We start from the raw sequence: 14,448 nt of genomic DNA on the forward strand, positions 1-14,448 counted from the left end.
AATTGAAAATATTGGGAATTATCGCGTATGCTCACTGCATTTCATCAAGTAAGGCACTATTTGTGTTTTTTCTTGATTGGTATCTAAATATTCTCAGAAGTGATAAATCTGGCTGTAAATTTTTCTTCAGATGCGTTTTCATTTTGAATGTAAAAACCCACTTGGGAACCATGGGCGATTTAAAAAGATTACAGCCAGATTTATCACTTCTGAAACTTTTTAGATGCCAAAGGAATCAAGAAAAAACACCTTATTTGATGAAATGCAGTGGGCAAACGGCCAATGTTCGCCAAGGCTGTTGTTGTCCCTTCAGCTCTCGCTTCTATCTACCGTCATTTCTCCTCACGTTTGGAATTCTGGAGTAGGCTAAATGTCTCTCACGCTTATCCCGATTTCCATAATTATTTACAGCACAAAAATTGACAATTTCAGCGGGTTTTAACGGGCCCGTTACGCTGGAAACAACGGTAAGTGCCTACCTGCAGTTCATCGCGTGTAATCCATTTGGAGAAGCGTAGCAACAGCGCGGGTCATGGGTCGTGACCCGACTGCCGTGAAACCTCCCTATACTGGATCTGCCACGCATATTAAAAGCCTCCAACCTCATCGTTCCCCAGCCCCGCACGGCCCGATTTTACCTTCTCCCCAAAATCCACAAACCTGACTGGCCTAGTAGACCCATTGTCTCTGCCTGTTCGTGCCCCACCGGACATTTCCACATACCTCGCCTCCATCCTATCAATCCCTCCCTACCTATGTTCAAGACACCTCAGACACTCTCCGTCGTCTCCAGGCATTCCGTTCTCTAGGCCCCCATCCCCTCATCTTCACCATGGACGTCCAGTCACTCTACACCTCTATCCCCCACCAAGAGGGTCTCAAAGCCCTCCGGTTCTTCCCCGACCGGAGAACCAACCAATCTCCGTCTACAGATACTCTCCTCTGCTGCTGGTCCTACGAAGTCTGAAGAAGGGTTTCGTCCCAAAACGTTGCCTATTTCCTTCGCTCCATAGATGCTGCTGCACCCGCTGAGTTTCTCCAGCAATTTTTGGTTACCTTCGATTTTCCAGCATCTGCAGTTCCTTCTTAAACAGATATTAAAATAGTAGTTATAACACAACAAAACAAACCAGTATCAATCACCATAATACAAGACAAAACAAATAAACTACTATACAACTATGTTACAATCCTTGTCCAGGATGCATTCCATCCCCCACGGTGCCCAGCGGTCCCGGAAATCCCCCGCGGTGCCCGTGGACAGCGCGTATTCCCTCTCTAACCCCATCCGGGCACGGACCTAACCCCGGAAAAGGGCCAGGCAGCCGGCTCGGGCAGAGCCCTCTTCCGCCTGGCGCTGTGACTGACGGATGGCCGGCTTGGCCAGGCCCAGGAGCAACCCAACCAGGGACATCTTCAGCCCTCTACCTTCTCCCCTACGCACAGGGTGAACGGAGATGAGGATGGTGGGGGTGCGGTTTGTATGCTTTGGCTGTGCAAGCACAGAGTCTCACTGGGCATTCGTATCCCGTCCCGTTATTGAAGTAAATTAATTGATTTTGCGTCTCCTGCTCTAGTATAGCCAATGCTTAAAGCAGCTGAAGACCCAGATGAAGGAGGTTATTGCAACCAAGATGGGGCTATCCAGCGGCGAGTATGATTCAGACACTCCACTCAACGAGATCCTGTCCTGCATTGAATCCAGGTAGTACATAGATAGAGTATGTTGACTTTAGTGACAGGAGCAGGATTAGGCCATTCAGCCCAGCAAGTCTACCCCGCCATTCAAGTCTACCCCGTGGCTGATCTATCTCTCCCTTCTCAACCCCATTGGACAAATCCATCTTCTGTCACGGTGACAGTTGCCACGATGGCGCAGCGGTAGAGACGCCTCGCAGCGCCGGAGACTCAGGTTCCATCCGGTCTGTACGGAGTTTGTACATTCTCCCCGTGACAGTAGATGATGGTGGTGCCAGAATTAGCTCAGGATACTTCCAGTTTCCAGCCCCATGATGTGGAAAATAGACAACAGACAATATGTGCAGGAGTAGGCCACTCGGCCCTTCGAACCAGCACCGCCATTCAATGTGATCATGGCTGATCATCCCCAATCAGTACCCCGTTCCTGCCTTCTCCTCATATCCCCTGACTCCGCTATCTTTCAGAGCCCTATCTAGCTCTCTCTTGAAAGTATCCAGAGAACTGGCCTCCACCGCCCTCTGGGGCAGAGAATTCCACAGACACACTCTGTAAGAAAAAGTGTTTCCTCAGCTCCTCATACCCCGTTCTAAATGGCTCACCCCTTATTCTGACCTCATGGTTTTCTGCGGGTGCTCCGGTTTTCTCCCACACTCCAAAGACGTGCAGGATTGTAGGTTAATTGGCCTCTGTAAATTTCCCCTGGTGTGTAAGGAGTGAATGAGAAAGTGGAATAACATGGAACTAGTGTGAACGGGTGATGGATGGTCGGGCCGAAGGGCCTGTTTTCATGCTGTATCTCTAAACTAAGCTAAACCAAATGTGCAGGATTCCCAAAAAGTTAATTTGCAAGTCGAATCTGTAGTAAGGAAGGCAAACGCAATGCTAGCATTTATTTAGAGATAGCTAGAATGCAAAAAACAGATATGTACTGTAATGCTGAGGCTCTATAAGGCGCTGGTCAGGCCGCATTTGAGGTACTGTGAGCAATTTTAGGCACCATATCTGAGGATGGATGTGCTGGCTCTGTAGAGGGCCCAGAGGAGGTTTACAAGAATGATCCCAGGAATGAGTGGGTTAGCATATGATGAGCGTTTGATGATACTGGGCCTGTACTCGCTGGAGTTTGGAATTTCTAAATTCTAAAGTCAGAGGGTGGTGAATCTGTGGAATTATTTGCCACGTAAAGCTGTGGAGGCTAAGTCAGTGGATATTTTTTATGGAAGAGATAGACAGGTTCTTGATTAGTGTGGGTGTCAGAGGTTACGGGGAGAAGGCAGGAGAATGGGGTTAGGAGGGAGAGATAGATCAGCCATGATTGAATGGCAGAGTAGGCTTGATGATTCACCGCCCTCTGACTAAAGAAATTCCTCCTCATCTTGTTGCTGAAGGAACGTCCTTTAATCCTGAGGCTGTGACCGTTAGTCCAAGACTCTCCCACTAGTGGAAACATCCTCTCCACATCCACTCTATCCAGGCCTTTCACTACTCTGTATGTTTCAATGAGGTACCCCCTCATTCTTCTAAACTCCAGCGAGTAAAGGCCCAGTGCCGACAAATACTCATCATAGGTTAACCAACTCATTCCTGGAATCATTCTAGTGAACCTCATCTGGACCCTCTCCAGCGCCAGCACATCCTTCCTCAGATTTGGGGTCCAAAACTGCTCACAATTGCTTTTGCTCTTAATCTTAGACACAGTAGAGGATTCAATGCCATCACAAACCATGTCCTGGTAGCTATCCATCTCCTGTGTCATTCCTCGTGCAGTGAGCGTATCCGTGGTCCAATATAGGCGCTTTCTGACACGTGGGGGAGCGGTTCTGGTCAACTACTACCTCAAGTGCAGTGAGAACAGGAAGACAATAGACAATAGGTGCAGGAGAGGCCATTCGGCTCCTCGAGCCAGCACCGCCATTCAATGTGATCATGGCTGATCATCCATAGAAACATAGAAAATAGGTGCAGAAGGAGGCCATTCGGCCCTTCGAGCCAGCACCGCCATTCATTGTGATCATGGCTGATCGTCCCCAATCAATTACCCGTGCCTGCCTTCTCCCCATATCCCTTGATTCCACTAGCCCCTAGAGTTCTATCTAACTCTCTCTTAACTCCATTCAGTGAATTGGCCTCCACTGCCCTCTGTGGCAGGGAATTCCACAAATTCACAACTCTCTGGGCGAATTTCTTTTTTCTCACCTCAGTCTTAAATGACCTCCCCTTTATTCTAAGACTGTGGCCCCTGGTTCTGGACTCGTCCAACATTGGGAACATTTTTCCTGCATCTAGCTTGTCTAGTCCTGATCCACAATCAGTACCCCGTTCCTGCTTCTCCTCGAAGGGCCGAGTGGCCTACTCCTGCACCTATTGTCTATTGTCTATGTCCCGGCTAATGCGAGACAGTTGGCAACCCTAAATGAGACATATGTTGGCACGTTTTTACAAGAGTTATTGTTCCATGTATGAGATTGATGAAATAGTCACTGCATTTTCTGCCTCATTTCAGTTCCGCTGGATCTAACAGTTCCGTTTCCGACGAGTCGTCGTTTGTTAACAAGGAGTGCACCGATTTCTCTGCACAGGTTGTTCTTCCCTCTTCTCTCCCACCCCTTCCCCATATTTGTGATCACTTAGAGAGGAGAAACGAGGAGGTCCCCCCGTGTGCAGGGAGTGGATGAGAAAGTGGGATAATGTAGAACGAGTGTGAGCTGGAGATCGATGGTCGGCACGGACTCGGTGGGCCGAAGGGCCTGTTTCCACGCTGTATTCATACAATTAATCGATCAAGCAACAGTTTAAAAACACTGGGACGGATGCACAGATGGGAAAGATTGAGAGGGATATGGGGTGGCACGGTGGCGCAGCGGTAGAGTTGCTGCCTCGCAGCGCCAGAGTCCCAGGTTTGATCCTGACCACAGGTGCTGTCTGTATGGAGTTTGCACGTTCTCCCCGTGACCTGTGTGGGTTTTCTCTGGGTGCTCCGGTTTCCTCCCACACTCCAAAGATGTACAGGTCTGTAGGCTAATTGGCTTCGGTAAAAATTGTAAATTGTCCCTAGTGTGTCTAGCATAGCGCTAGTGTACGGGGGGGTCGCTGGTCGGCACGGACCTGTTGGGCCGAAGGGCCTGTTTCCGTGCTGTATCTCTCAACTAAACTAAACTAATCTAAATTGCACAAAACTAAACTAAAGATAGACAAAAAATGCTGGAGAAACTCAACGGGTGAGGCAGCATCTGTGGAGAGAAGGAATGGGTAACGTTTCGGGTCGAGAACTAAATGCCATCTCTTTTTTTAAGCAGGATTTGGTACAGAGGAAAAAACAACTAAAAACCAAGAGAGTGAGAGGAAATTCCTACTTGATGAGGAAGGCCTTGGACATGGAAAACAAACAGCAGGTACTCGATTATCAGAGGAGGAGAAAGAGATACAGGGGGGTGAGATAATTTCACAGAGCCACAGAGGCACGGAGTCACGCAGTGTGGAAACGGGCCCTTCAGGCCAACTTGCCCACACCGGCCAACATGTCCCAGCGACACTGGTCCCACCTGCCTGCGTTTGGTCCACATCCCTCCAAACCTGTCCTATCCATGAACCTGTCATGAAATGGAGAGATGGAGAGGCAGAGGCAAGGAGATACAGATAGAGAGAGACACAGAGCTACAAATAGAGGTGGAAAGAGCAAAATAGATCAATCTGGTGTCCGCCGTGTTGTGAGGCCGAGTGTAGACTCGCCAGCCGTTTCGCTGAACACTTGCGCTTGGGCCGCTAAGGCCTGCTGGATCTCCCGGCTATTAACCGTTTCAACTTCCCTTCCCATTCCCACACTGACCTTTCTGTCCTGGGCCTCCTCCACTGTCAGAGTGAGGCCACACACAAACTGGAGGAACACCACCTCATATCCCGCTAGGGCAGTTTACACCCCAGCGGTATGAACACTGACTTCTGCAATTTTACGTAACCCCCTCCTTTCCCCATTTCTCCTGGAACTCTCTGCCACAGAGGGTAGTTGAGGCCAGTTCATTGGCTATATTTAAGAGGGAGTTAGATGTGGCCCTTGTGGCTAAGGGGATCAGGGGGTATGGAGAGAAGGCAGGTACGGGATACTGAGTTGGATGATCAGACATGATCATATTGAATGGCGGTGCAGGCTCGAAGGGCCGAATGGCCTACTCCTGCACCTAATTTCTATGTTTCTATGTTTCTACAGAGTTGATGTGGACAAGCTTTTCCCTTTGAGAATAGGGAAGATTCAAACAAGAGGACATGACTTCAGAATTAAGGGACAGAAGTTTAGGGGTAATATGAGGGGGAACTTCTTTACTCAGAGAGTGGTAGCGGTGTGGAATGAGCTTCCAGTGGAAGTGGTGTCGGCAGGTTCGTTGGTATCATTTAAAAATAAATTGGATAGGCATATGGATGAGAAGGGAATGGAGGGTTATGGTATGAGTGCAGGCAGGTGGGACTAAGGGAAAAAAAGTTGTTCGGCACGGACTTGTAGGGCCGAGATGGCCTGTTTCCGTGCTGTAATTGTTATATGGTTATATGGTCCTGATTAATTTTACTCTTTGTACGACTTCGCCTCAGCCAACAGTGACCCATTCTACATTTCCTCAAACATTGTCTGCTTTGATCTGTCCTTTTCACACCTTACCCTTCCATATCTCTTGTTACCCGCTCCCCTGACACCCTGTCTGAAGAAGTGGTCTCGACCCGAAACATCGCCCAATCCTTCTCTCCAGAGATGCTGCCTGACACGCTGAGTTACTCCAGCATTTTGTGTCCATCAGTGGAAGAGAGTTTGGTTTTGAAGACAGCGGAGTCAGGGGATATGGGGAGAATATCCTCCCCTCCCCTCTCCTCTCCTCTCCTCTCCTCCCTCTTCTCTCCTCTCCGTTCCCCTCCTCTACTCTCCTCTACTCTCCTCTACTCTCCTCTACTCTCCTCTACTCTCCTCTCCTCTCCCCTCCTCTCTCTCCTCTCCCCTCTCCTCCCCTCTCCTCCCCTCTCCTCCCCTCTCCTCCCCTCTCCTCCCCTTTCCTCAAACATTGTCTGCTTTGATCTGTCCTTTTCACACCTTACCCTTCCATATCTCTTGTTACCCGCTCCCCTGACACCCTGTCTGAAGAAGTGGTCTCAACCCGAAACATCACCCATTCCTTCTCTCCTCCCCTCTCCCCCTCTCCTCTCCTCTCCTCTCCTTTCCTCCTCTCCTCTCCTCTCCTCTCCTCTCCTCTCCCCTCCTCCCTCCCCTCCTCCCCCCTCCCCCCTCCTCTCCCCTCCTCTCCCCTCCCCTCTCCCCTCCTCTCCCCTCCTCTCCCCTCCTCTCCCCTCCTCTCCCCTCCTCTCCCTTCCTCTCCCTTCCTCTCCTCTCCTCACCTCATTCAACCCTCGAGCTCCTGGGAGATGTTGAAGAGAGTGGATGTGGAGAGGATGTTTCGGATGGCATGAATGGGGTACTGATTGTGGATGATCAGCCATGATCACAGTGAATGGCGGTGCTGGCTCGAAGGGCCGAATGGTCCCAACTGCCTGCCCATAACCCTCCAAACCTGTCAGTTGCGTGATGGTCTGGGCTTCGTACACAAGGGCGTCACAGTTGCACAGCGGTAGAGTTGCATTTTGTGTCTGTCTTGGGGACGAACAAAATCTGTCACCCACAGTGAAAGCCCAGCAGCATCTTCTCAACGTGCTTTGTGTTTTTTTGCGTAGCTTCCCCCAAAAGTCCAGCCTCCCAAGTCAGCTCGGCAGACGGGAAGGCTACAGAGACAGGCTCCCCACTCCCCCTACCACAACGGCAGTGACCTGGACTCAGACCCCAACGCCAAGGTACGGCATGTTTAGTTTAGTTTAATTTAGAGATACAGCGCGGAAACCACCGAGTCCACGCTGACCAGCGATCCCCGCACACGAACACTATCCCACGCACACTAGGGATCATTTACAATTTCTACCGAACCCAATTAACCTACAAACCCGCACGCACGTCTTTGGAGTGCAGGTGGAAACCAGAACATCCGGAGAAAACCCACACGGTCACAGGGAGAACGTACAAACTCCGTACAGTTTAATGTTTTATGTGTCACTCCTAACTGTCACTGTATGTCATGTTGTCACTGTGGGCGGAGCACCAAGGCAAATTCCTTGTATGTGAATACTTGGCCAATAAACTTATTCATTCAATAGACAATAGACAGTAGGTGCAGGAGTAGGCCATTCGACCCTTCGAGGCAGCACCGCCATTCAATGTGATCATGGCTGATCATCCACAATCAGTACCCCGTTCCTGCCTTCTCCCCATATCTCCTGACTATACTATCTTTAAGAGCCCTATCTAGCTCTCTTGAAAGTATCCAGAGAACCGGCCTCCACTGCCCTCTGAGGCAGAGAATTCCACAGACTCCCAACTCTCTGTGAGAAAAAATGTTTCCTCGTCTCCATTCTAAATGGCTTACCCCTTATTCCTAAACTTATTCATACAGTCAGCACCCATTGAGAGGTAACTTTATCTCGCGGAGGGTGGTGGGTGTATGGAACGAGCTGCCGGAGGAGGTAGTTGAGGCAGGGACTATAAGAACATTTTGAAAAACATTTAGATAGATACATGGTATAGGTAATTTTAGACAGGTACATGAGACATATAAGACTGTTAAGGGTTTAGACACGCTAGAGGCAGGAAACATGTTCCCGATGTTGGGGGAGTCCAGAACCAGGAGCCAACGGAGACGAGGAAACACTTTTTCTCACAGCGAGTGGTGAGTCTGTGGAATTCGCTGGCTCAGAGGGTGGTGGAGGCGGGTTCTCTGGGATGCTTTCAAGAGAGAGCTAGATAGGGCTCTTAAAAATAGTGGAGTCAGGGGATATGGGGAGAAGGCAGGAACGGGGTACTGATTGGGGATAATCAGCCATGATCACATTGAATGGCGGTGCTGGCTCGAAGGGCCGAATGGCCTACTCCTGCACCTATTGCCTATTGTCTATTGTCTATTGACAGGTTTGGAGGGATATGGGCCAAGCGCGGCGGGCAAATGGGACTAGTATAGAAGGGGCATGTCGGTCGGCATGGGTTAAATGGGCCGAAGGGCCTGTTTCCACTGTATTACTCTATGGCAGGGTGACACAGCGGTAGAGTTGCTGCACTACAGCGTCAGAGACCCGGATTCGATCCTGACTACGTGTGCTGTCTGTGTGGAGTTTGTACGTTCTCCCCGTGACCACTTGGGTTTTCTCCGGGTGCTCCGGTTTCTTCCCACACTCCAAAGATGTACAGGTTCGTAGGTTAATTGACTTTGGTAAATATTGTAAATTGTCCCTAGTGTGTAGGATAGAGTTAGTGTATGGGGTGATTGCTGGTGTAGGTTGGCATTGTGTGCTGAAGGGCCTGTTCTCACGCTGTTCTGTGCTATGTTCTACGTTCTGTTCCGTTTCTCGGTGTCATCTTTAATTCTACTTCACAGGTCCGATGCAGAAGGAATGATGACTACCTTTCGGGCAGAGTCAGCGTGAAAGGTCACAACTTTACTGAGCTAAAGATGCGGTCTGTCTGTGTGAAGTGAGAAGTTCATATTCATATACGTGATCGGAGCAGACTTAGGCCATTCAGCCCATCAAGTCTACACCACCATTCAATCATGTCTGATCACCTTCCCCTCTCAACCCCATTCTCCTGCCTTCTCCCCATAACCCCTGACACCCGTACCAATCAAGAATCTATCAGTCCGTGTTAGACAATAGACAATAGACAATACACAATAGGTGCAGGAGTAGGCCATTCAGCCCTTCTAGCCAGCACCGCCATTCACTTTGATCATGGCTGATCATCCCCAATCAGTACCCCGTTCCTGCCTTCTCCCCATATCCCTTGACTCCGCTATTTTTCTGAGCCCTATCTAGCTCTCTCTTGAAAGCATCCAGAGAACCGGCCTCCACCGCCCTCTGAGGCAGAGAATTCCACAACTCACAACTCTCTATGTGAAAAAGTGTTTCTTCATTTCCATTCTAAATGGCTTACTCCTTATTCTTAAACTGTGGCCTCTGGTTCTGGACTCCCCCAACATCGGGAACACGTTTCCTGCCTCCAGCGTGTCCAAACCGTTAATAATCTTATATGTTTCAATAAGATCCTTCCCCACAGCCATCAGGCTATTAAACCTGGCTCGGACAAAACTCTGAATATTAATAACCCATTTTCTGTTATTTGCACTTTATCAGTTTATTTATTCATGTGTGTATATATTTATATCATGGTATATGGACACACTTATCTGTTTTGTAGTAAATGCCTACTATGTTCTGTGTGCTGAAGCAAAGCAAGAATTTCATTGTCCTATACAGCGACACAGGATAATAAACTCAATTGAACTTGAACTTGAGATGCCCTCTCATCCTTCTAAACTCCAGAGTGTACAAGCCCAGCCGCTCCATTCTCTCAGCATATGACAGTCTTGCCATCCCGGGGAATTAACCTTGTAAACCTACGCTTCACTCCCTCAATAGCAAGAATATCCTTCCTCAAATTAGGGGACCAAAACTGCACACAATACTTCAGGTGTGGTCTCACTAGGGCCCTGTACAGCTGCAGAAGGACCTCTTTGCTCCTATACTCAATTTCTCTTGCTATGAAGGCCAATACGATGTGCGGGTTTGTAGGTTAGTTGGCCCTCTGTACATTGTCCCCAGTGCAGGGAGTGGATGCAAATCTTTTTTTACTCAGAGGGTGATGGGTATATGTTTAGTTTAGTTTATTTATTAGTTTAGTTGAGTTTTTAGTTTAGTACAGTTTAGTTTAGTTATTTGTTGTGTGCTATCCAGTCAGTGGAAAGACTGTACATGATTACAATCGAGCCGTCCACAGTGTACTGATACAGGATAAAGGGAATAACGTTTAGTGCAAGGTCAAGTCCGATTGAAGACAGTCTGAGGGTCTCTGATGAGGTAGATGGAAGGCAAGAGCTGCCAGGTGATCACCCCGCAGATTAAAGGGCCTGTCCCACTGTACGAGGTAATTCAAGAGCTCTCCCGAGTTGAAGAAAAAACTCGTGGTAAGTACGTAGAATGTACGTCTCTTAGCGGCTCGTAACGCTAATGGATGGTACTCGGGATATGTGGTAAGCTCGTGAAGACTTGTGAAGATTTTTAAACATGTTGCAAAATGTCCACGAGAGCCCCGAGTACCTACGAGTGGCTATTACCGTAATTCTCCGAGTTCGAATCAGGGGAAACTCGGGAGAACTCGTGAATTAGCTCGTACAGTGGGACAGGGCCCTTTACACTATCCTACACGCTAGGAACAATCTACAGAACAAACCTGCACGTGTTTGGAGTGGAGGGGAGGAAACCGGAGCACACGGAGGAAACACAACACGGTCACAGGGAGAACGTGCAAACTCCACACAGACAGCACCCGAGGTCAGAGTCGAACAGAAGATAACATAAAAGCAGTGTGAACAAGTGATCGCTGGATGGCGTGGGTCAAAGCCTCACCACATCTCTAAACTCAAGCACAGATTCAGGATCAAGGGAATCACGTTCAGTGCAAGAGAAAATCGGATTAAAAATCGTCCGAGGGTCTCCAATGAGGTAGATGGGTCAGGAACGTTCTCTAGTTGGTGAGATGACGGTTCAGTTGCTGGTGCCTCTGTTCACCGTATCATGGTATACGTGGCAATAAACGGTGGTGCAGCGGTTCCATCCCGACCACGGGTGCTGTCTGTACGGAGTTTGCACATTCTCCCCGTGACCTTTGTGGGTTTTCTCCGAGATCTTCGGTTTCCTCCCACACTACAAAGACCTACAGGTTTGTAGGTTAATTGGCTTGGTATTAAAATGTAAATTGTCCCCAGTGTGTGTAGGATAGTGTTAATGTGCGGGGATCACGGACTCGATGGGCTGAAGGGCCTGTTTCCGCACTGTATTTCAAGAGAGTGGTAGATAGGGCTCTTAAAGTTAGCGGGGTCAGGGGATATGGGGAGAAGGCAGGAACGGGGTACTGATTGTGGATGATCAGCCATGAACACATTGAATGGCGGTGCTGGCTCGAAGGGCCGAATGGCCTACTCCTGCACCTGTTGTCTATTGTATCTCTAAGCTAAAATAAACTAAACAATTGATTGAAAGTGCTGTTCCTACATACAAGCATAAAACGTACTACTCTGTGCAGCACAGATGTTTATGATCTATTTTCTTCCACGTTCTAGAGCTGACGTGGGTCCCTCAGCCCAACAAGGAGAGCACTGGGCCTTACATGACGCCTCACTTGATCGTCTCTCCGGTACAATTCTTCCCCGTCGGTAAAACGAAGCTCCCTCTCATCGATCAAGCGACAAACAGGCAGTGGAAGACATGCCGAAAAAGTAAGGAAAAATTCCCGCCTTCGGGATTAACCGGGAGAGCTTGCATCAAGAGTTGCCTCAGGGGGCGGTGGAGGCCGGTTCTCTGGATGCTTTCAAGTGAGAACTAGATAGGGCTCTTAAAGATAGCGGAGTCAGGGGATATGGGGAGTAGGCAGGAACGGGGTACTGATTGGGGATGATCAGCCATGATCACATTGAATGGCGGTGCTGGCTCGAAGGGCCGAATGGCCTACTCTTGCACCTATTGTCTATTGTCTATTAAGAGTTTTCTTTGGACGGTTGCTTGGCAGTGGGATCATAGACTTTACACTTTAGATTTTGGAGATACACCGTGGAAACAGACCCTTCGGCCCATCGAGTCCTTGCTGACCTGCGATCTCCTTATAATAACTAAAGAATGGATCGACTGGGCTTGTATTCACTGGAATTTAGTAGAATTTTGTAGGATCTTATGAAACATAGAAACATAGACAATAGGTGCAGCAGGAGGCCATTTGGCCCTTCGAGCCAGCACCGCCATTCATTGTGATCATGGCTGATCATCCACAATTGATAACCCGTGCCTGCCTTCTCCCCATATCCCTTGATTCCGCTAGCTCTATCTAACTCTCTTTTAAATTCTTCCAGTGAATTGGCCTCCACTGCCCTCTGTACAGAGAATTCCACAAATTCACAAGTCTCTGGGTGAAAAAGCTTTTTCTCATCTCAGTTTTAAATGGCCTCCCCTTTATGTTTGGACTGTGGCCCCTGGTTCTGGACTCGCCCAACATTGGGAACATTTTTCCTGCATCTAGCTTGTCCAGTCCTTTTATAATTTTATATGTTTCTATAATATCCCCTCTGATCCTTCTAAATTCCAGTGAATACAAGCCCCGTCTTTCCAACCTTTCCTGATATGACAGTCCCGCCATCCCGGAGATTAACCTCGTGAACCTACGCTGCACTGCCTCAATAGCAAGGATGCTCAGAGAGTTGTGAGTCTGTGGAATTCTCTGCCACAGAAGGCAGTGGAGGCCAATTCACTGGATGTTTTCAAGAGAGAGTTAGATATAGCTCTTAGGGCTAACGGAATCAAGGGAAATGGGGAGAAAGCAGGAACAGAGTACTGATTGTGGTTGATCAGCCATGATCACATTGAATGGCGATTCGAAGGGCCGAATGGCCTACTCCTGCAGCTATTTTCTATGTTTCTATATATGTTTCTAACACTATGCTACACACTGGGGACAATTTACAATTTTTACCGAAGCCAATTAACCAACAAACCCACACGGCTTTGGAATGTGGGAGGAAACCGGAGCACCCGGAGAAAACCCTCGCCAGAGACACGGGTTCGATCCTGACTACTGGTGCTGCCGGTGCAGAGTTTGCATGTTCTCACCGTGACCGCGTGGGTTTCCTCCGGGCGCTCCGGGCGCTCCGGTTACCTCCCACTTCCCAAAGACGTGCAGGTTAATTGCCCCTGTGTAAATTGTCCCCAGTGTGTGTAGGATAGTGCTAGTGTACAGGGGCAGTGCGGACTCGGTGGGCCGAAGGGCCTGTTTCTGCACTGCATCTCTTGTCATCTGAATACGTGATCAAGGAGAAATTGTTTACTTATCGACATCTTGTCTTTTTTTTGTCCAGAAACTATCTATAACGTTGTGGCTGTGCCTACATCCCTCCTAGCAGCAAATGGGTACAGGTAAGCAGCCATGTTGGACTGACATTCACAGCTATACCAAAACATTCAAACAAGGGCCGGCAACCTTGTTCTGCATTGGGCCAGGACCCATGTCGGTGAGCAGATGGTGGGCCACATCTATCGCCATAGTTAATAAATGGAGGTAATAATAATACATACTAACTAAATTAGTAATTAGTAATAATACCTACTAATAATACATAAATTAATAATAATACATACTAATAATACATAAATTAGTAATAATACATAGTAGTAATACATACATTAGTAATAATACACACTAATAATACATAAATTAGTAATAATACATATTAATACTACATAAGTTAGTAATAATATATAGTAGTAATACATACATTAGTAATAATACACACTAATAATACATAAATTAGTAATAATACATACTAATAATAAGTAAATTAGTAATAATACATAGTAATAATACATAAATTAGTAATAATACATAGTAATAATACATAGTAATAATAGAAACATAGAAAATAGGTGCAAGAGTAGACCATTCGGCCCTTCGAGCCTGCAACACCATTCAATATGATCATGGCAGATCATCCAAACTCAGTATCCTGTACCTGCCTTCTCCCCATACTACCTGATACCTTTAGCCACAAGGGCCACATCTAACTCCCTCTTAAATATAGCCTGGCCTCAACTACCTTCTGTGGCAGAGAATTCCAGAGATTCACCACTCTCTGT

The 14,448-nt window shown here is 47.9% G+C and overlaps 1 protein-coding gene across 1 annotated transcript in view; it reads left to right on the top strand.

The window, feature by feature from the left end:
• Positions 1-14,448, top strand: part of LOC129700063 (cytosolic carboxypeptidase 2-like) — a 47,979-nt gene that overhangs the window by 21,562 nt on the left and 11,969 nt on the right. The window contains exons 10-16 of the mRNA XM_055640241.1: positions 1,578-1,705; positions 4,205-4,280; positions 4,998-5,093; positions 7,408-7,524; positions 9,153-9,204; positions 11,892-12,047; positions 13,674-13,731. Coding sequence (XP_055496216.1) covers positions 1,578-1,705; positions 4,205-4,280; positions 4,998-5,093; positions 7,408-7,524; positions 9,153-9,204; positions 11,892-12,047; positions 13,674-13,731 — 683 coding nt within the window. The remainder of the gene's footprint in view (positions 1-1,577; positions 1,706-4,204; positions 4,281-4,997; positions 5,094-7,407; positions 7,525-9,152; positions 9,205-11,891; positions 12,048-13,673; positions 13,732-14,448) is intronic.

The sequence above is a fragment of the Leucoraja erinacea genome, chromosome 9 (genome assembly GCF_028641065.1).
Source record: "Leucoraja erinacea ecotype New England chromosome 9, Leri_hhj_1, whole genome shotgun sequence".
In the NCBI taxonomy this organism is placed as follows: domain Eukaryota; kingdom Metazoa; phylum Chordata; class Chondrichthyes; order Rajiformes; family Rajidae; genus Leucoraja; species Leucoraja erinaceus.